This window comes from Artemia sp. Qi Xiang Cuo, chromosome 3, assembly GCF_049724085.1.
Source record: "Artemia sp. Qi Xiang Cuo chromosome 3, ASM4972408v1, whole genome shotgun sequence".
In the NCBI taxonomy this organism is placed as follows: domain Eukaryota; kingdom Metazoa; phylum Arthropoda; class Branchiopoda; order Anostraca; family Artemiidae; genus Artemia; species Artemia sp. Qi Xiang Cuo.
In genome coordinates, this window is record NC_142796.1 from 71,102,230 (window position 1) to 71,108,229 (window position 6,000).

At 34.3% G+C, this 6,000-nt stretch overlaps 1 protein-coding gene across 1 annotated transcript in view; it reads left to right on the forward strand.

Moving 5' to 3' along the window:
* gw (trinucleotide repeat containing adaptor protein gawky) overlaps positions 1–5,434 on the forward strand; it is an 85,350-nt gene extending 79,916 nt beyond the window's left edge. The window contains exon 21 of the mRNA XM_089086542.1: positions 1,087–5,434. Coding sequence (XP_088942668.1) covers positions 1,087–1,157 — 71 coding nt within the window. The 3' untranslated portion in view covers positions 1,158–5,434. The remainder of the gene's footprint in view (positions 1–1,086) is intronic.
* Positions 5,435–6,000: the final 566 nt, after the last annotated feature.

Here is a 6,000-nt window from a genome sequence, read left to right on the forward strand (position 1 = left end):
TTAATTGTAATGATGCCATGCTGTTTGTAAATTTTCCTGAACAGCAAATTTTTCTCTGTAACAAGTTGAACAGTAAGTTTTTCTCTGTAGTAATGTCATTAATAATTTAATTGTAATGATGCCATGCTGTTTGTAAATTTTCCTGAACAGCAAATTTTTCTCTGTAACAATGTCACACATTATATCTTACACGACATCACAATCAGAATTAAAGACCCAATTTTTGCAATAATAAGGATTTATTTCTAGCCCACTTATACCATATTGTAAACAGTGGGGTACAAAAAAGAAAGAAAGGAAAAAAAATTAAAGAAAAAAGCAAAGATTCAAGGTCTTAGAAAGACAGCAGATTACTTACGTTGATATCTGACAACTAGGCCTCTCCCCCACCCCCTTTTTTCCCAAAATCGTCCGAACAAAATTTTGAGATAGTCATTTCGTTCATCATAATTAAAAGACCCATTAACTTTGTCTTTGGATATAACCTAAAACGTAATGCTACAACAACTTTTCCAAATACCTTTAATTCCAAGTTGTTTAATATCCTCGTTTACCGTACTAAGGACAAAGAAAGCAAAAAATCATGAACGGACATGCTGAACAGGAAAAGAAAAAAGCTCTTTCTTTTTGAAACCTTAAGGGGCAATAGTTCGAAAATAACCCTGTTAGATGTGTTTCATAATAATATTAAAACCTTGATCAAAGAGTACGGGTAACTTACGACAGTGGGAACTAGCGCTAGTGTCGACAAAAAAATATGAACGCCATCTTGCGTGTGACGACACATGCCGTTTTTTTCAAGTTGTGTAATCGTTTTTCTGTCAGGAACTAAGATCTGATACCTATTCTTACCCTACTTTCACCGATTACACATTATTCTTCTTATTACACTGATAAAAATCTCAAGTATTGCCAAACGCCAGATGGCATTGATAGTTTTTTTTTGTCGACATTAACACCAGTTTCCACTCTTACAGTTACCCACACTCTTTGCCCTTGGTGATCATTTTTCGTTTAGTGTTTTGACTAAATGGGTATTATCAACAGGTTTAAATAGTCAGCTTCCCAATTTTAATTATTTTCTAGGCAATTCGGGAATGAATGCCTCACTAAATGCGTTCCTGCCTGGCGATCTTCTTGGCGGTGAGTCGATGTAAGATTATATCTGCTGCCAGTTATTGGCGAAGTACGACTACCATTTAGTCTTTGTCAAAGTGCTGTTTTTTTTTGTTCCGCAAAAAGTTCTGTTATTTTAATGGTTGACATTTGAGGTGCTTTGTATAAAATGTGTCGACGCATTCAAGTTATGCCCGTCCTATGTTGGATCATCGCACACTAGACGATAATGTTTTTTTCCTCAGTGAAAGTGAATCGCTTTAGAAAATCAGCAACAAACGTAATGCCTTTCTGTCTTTTGTTTCTTTGACTCTGTGATCTCAATGGAGTGATCATCACGGTGTCAGTGCACGGATTATCGACACCCCCTGCCCGGATTTGGACTCTGATTATGCATTTTTTTTTAGTTCGACTTTTGGTGTCTTGCGTTTTGGCCAGAAGTCTTAGATATGACAACACTGTGCAAGTATCTTAAATTTTAGTCTCCTGGGTGCGTTTAGTCTTTCTCTTTGTGGCTAGGATTTCAGTCTTGCCTTATTTGGTAGCTTGTACTCCAATTCGGGAACAATTGTCTAATATGTATTCTGCTTAAGACAACTGATAGTCAAATTTTATTTTTAGTTTTATATAGTGCCAGGGCAAGAATTGTTGGTTTAAGCTACAGTAATGTTAAATATTTATTTGTAGCTAAACATGAAGTTGGACATAAGCGAATGTCGTATTTGTATAATTTTCCTTTGAAGGAAAACGATGCTCAAATTGAAGAGCCTCAGATTCAGATAGTAATTTATCTTGTTTATAGGGGGAGACATGAAACCTCTATTGGCTGTTTTATGATATTTTTTCTTTTATACGCCATGTCCAAAATGGCGCTGTGACGTAGAATGGTGATTTCTGTGTACCTAAATTGTCAAGTTTTAAGTGTAGGTTGTGGGCCAGTGTTACCAGGTGATTCCCCTCTTAATGATTTAACATGTCCTGGAACCCTGGCAGTAAGTTTTAGTCTTCAATAGCTTAACCTTATTTTATATATCCACCTGAAATTCATTCGTAATGTGTCAAAGCTTTATTTGATGTTTTCTTTTTATTGTCATTATTGACCTTGTGCCGCTTTTTTAAAAGCTAGGATCGGAGAGAGGTTGGGAAACAGAAGGACTTCGATGCTGCTGTTGAGAATAGGATGTTCTGAGTCCGAATATTACGGGTTTGGAAATGTTGACTCGAAGACGGTAAAGAATCAACTAAATGAATTTAGAAAGTAATGTTTGAAAAACCAATAAAAAATGGTGACTTTTTAATATAATGATATATTTAAGATCGAATTGCTTGTAGATAAATTGCACTGACAGGCACGTACTCAATCTTTGCTTTCAGGGGGGGGGGGGTATCTTTCGAGAATATCGTAAATAATCCTCAGGTTTGTTAGTAACTCAGCCTTCCCGTGTGTTTGTCCATGCTAATGTTTGTCTAGAACTGGTAAGAAAATATTGAGTGATTATCCTTTTAGAATTATCATGATTTAGTTATCGATTAATTATCGAATTTATCCTATTTCCTGATATTGACTTGATTTTGACCTTTTTAAGAAGGAATCCCGTCTAGAGGCCCTCATCATCGTAATTTTAGCCAGAAATAAGTATTTAAAGACAAACTTTACCTTTTTGATGAATTGGGGACACCGCAAAAAGGTTTCTTTCTAAATTCAGACAGTGTTATTCTTTTCCTTCTTACATGATGGTCACGTGATCTTTAGTTCCTGCCAGAATTGTGACGTTGGTCTTGATTAGCTTAAGTCTCCTTTTTTTCTAAAAACAAAAAAGAATAGCTTTAATTTTAAGTTGAGCTTTCCTGACAGCCGAAGGTTTTCTGGCAAAAAAAAAAAATAATAACAAAAAAGTCAGAAATCCGTTTTTTGCTGCCTGATAAAAATTGAATGTGGTTGCTGGTTGGAGCTTATATGTTTGTATATAGTCACTATAACTTTGCTTTCCCTAATGTATATGACAACACAGGTATGACAGTGTTGCCACGTTATTACACTCCCTTATCAAAATTATAGTTTAGTCACTATTGTTGTATTGCTATTATTGCCAATTTTTGGATATCTGAAGGTCTTTACTTACGTTAGCATCTTAAATTAAGAAGTAGTACTAAATAAATTTAGTCTGCCAACTATAATTTGTGCTTTTATGCATGCACATGCTCGTTATTGCTCCGGCCAATTCACTCCATGCATTTTTCTTGATGAGATTTAAGTTTAAATGTTTTCTTTTTTTCTATTATTTGTCCTTACCAGAAGAAAATGACAGTTTTTTTATCGTTTAAATATTTACATGAAAATCTGAATATTAACACAATTTTATCAATGAAATATAGTTTAACTGCTTCATTAGGAAAATTAGCTTTAAAAGAAACTCTTTACAGTGTATTCTTTTCTTCTGAAATCGTTGTTGTTGCGGCAAGGGGTTGTGCCTCACCTTCTTTTGAAAGTTTTTTTTTAATCTTGCGGTGCATAATATACATTAAACAACTAAAAATTGTATCTGTACTATGTACTGAACATAGTATTACCAAATAGTCTAACATTTGTAAAATAGCGCTGCCTTAAAACCAAAAAATCTCTAAAAGCACCATTTTTTAAAGCAGTATTTGCATATGTCCAAATGGCAAAAAAGAAATGCCCAAATGTCCCAGGTGTACCCTATCTGGCAACACTGACTAGAGATACTATTTAGAGAGTTAGGTGAATGTAACACTTCTTAGCTCCCTTTACGACCATGCAGAAGTCATTTCAAGTCAAATCTTTATGCTTGCTATGTATGCAAGCACTGTGCATCTACTTAAGCAAAATGCCCCTTAATTTTTCGGTCAACCACGAATACTGTAATTTGCTGACATATCTAATTTTCCTTCAACAGAAAAAAGAGAAGTTCCTCTTAAAAAAATTCTGATAAGATGTGCTTGCCAAACGTATGCTCCTCTGGAGTGAAAAGATCAAGATATCATTGTGCCGAAAACCCCGTCTATTCAATCCCATTTTGACAGCAAAGTTAATTTACGTGTGTAATTCGAAAATTGGAAGACATGGTCAATGTCTTGTGATCTAACTTCCTGCCCCCCCCCCCCTTTTTTCGCCAGTATTGTTCCTATTGTATCAAAAATTGTAGTCGAAGTAAAAAAAAGAAATATTAAGACTTAAAACTCTAGCACCTTTTTATAAAGGTTCTAGGAGGAAGATTTTTAATTTCTTCTAACAGATAGAATTTACATCAGAATTTCTATATAGAAAAAAAAGGAATTGTAGCTTATTGAGTTCTGACGCACAAGAAGCAAATAATTAAATTGATAGGTTTGAATAAGCACTATTACAGCCAACTTAATGATTGCAATTGTCTGTTGAACATATAAAATTACAAAAAATTAACTACAATACGCTAATTGAACACAGGGCAAGAAGCTAAGATTTACCTATCCATATATGTGATACACTACCCTTGTCAAGCAGCTGAACGAACTTGGGATTTCTTAATATTTTTGAAAATATTATTTCTAACCTCTAAACGTAATAGCAATGACATATGCATGTTGGAAATTTTGTGTGTGTTTGATCTGTTTCTGTTTAGGGTTGTGCCTTTATCAGTTTGTCTTAGTCAGTGCCGAATCCCCATAGCCTTGTTGAAGCGTTCAACCACCAATAAAAAAAAAATACTATGAGAAAAAAAAAAAAGGTGGACATATTAAATGTTTTCTCCATCTCCCTACTTGATATCATTTAAATACTAAAGTGCCACTTTATAAATTTGCTCGTGTCGTGATTTTGTTTTTTCTGTGCACCAAATTCGTGTTGATTTTAAAAATTTGCGCTTTCAAATTCTTGACCTGGTGAGCCACTTCACTCATCTATAAATGGTCACAGACAATGTATGTGTGTGTTTTTTTTATCACGTATTAAGACATGGGTTTTAACTGATGCTCTGTTTGTTTCTTTGACTATAACATGTAATTGTTGTTGGCTGCAGTTCCTGGGGCTATGAAACTTGAGGCTATGAAGGGGCTATGGCTGCAGTTCCTGGGGCTATGCTAGGACCATTTTAAATGGTTAACGAAGAAAACGGATTTAGCGACCAAGAAAGGATGCAAAAGTTTTCCTCTTTTTATCTAGGTTGTAAATTAATGATTCGTTCCAAAAGAATGTCGTGCAAATTGGCCAAAACATCCATTATACTCAATAGCAAAAAGCTCACATTATTTAAAGCAGAAAGTTCTGTTAAGAAGACAGAATGGATAGCCTGTCGCCGAAAAACTTGTAGAAATTCTTCTAAATAGATGCCAGATTTTTTTTTTTTTTTTTTTTTTTTTTTTTTTTTTTTTTTTTTTTGCTCTTCGCCCCTTTAAAGTTTGGCTACGTTTTTTCTTTTAAATACGTAAGAACTGTAAAAGAGCCCTAGGAAACGTTAGTGCATTAGTGGACCCTTTTCCATTAGAGTGATATAGCATTTTAGTCACCATATCAGTGTTATTAGCTCTGTTTTTTTGTCAAGTTTTGTTTTAAATAAACAGTTTTAGATAACATGTAGTGTCATTTAAGCGTCATTTTCGAAAAAAAACCTTTTTTTGAAAAAAGGTTGTTTACCCCTGAACTCATGTCCTACATGTGATATACCAAATTTTATTGTTTTCTTGTTCTTAATGAAAATGACGCTTAAATTTGTTACCTTGTTGCCAGAAAGTCAAAATCATCATAAATGATTTTTTGACCAAGATATATTCTGGCAACACTGTACGCGTGGTTTTTTTTCCGTTTAGCACGTAACTTGGTGTCTTGTGCCGTGAATAAGTTTCTGTTTTGATTCGGAAATTGAGAATACAAGTTTCTCTCGGACT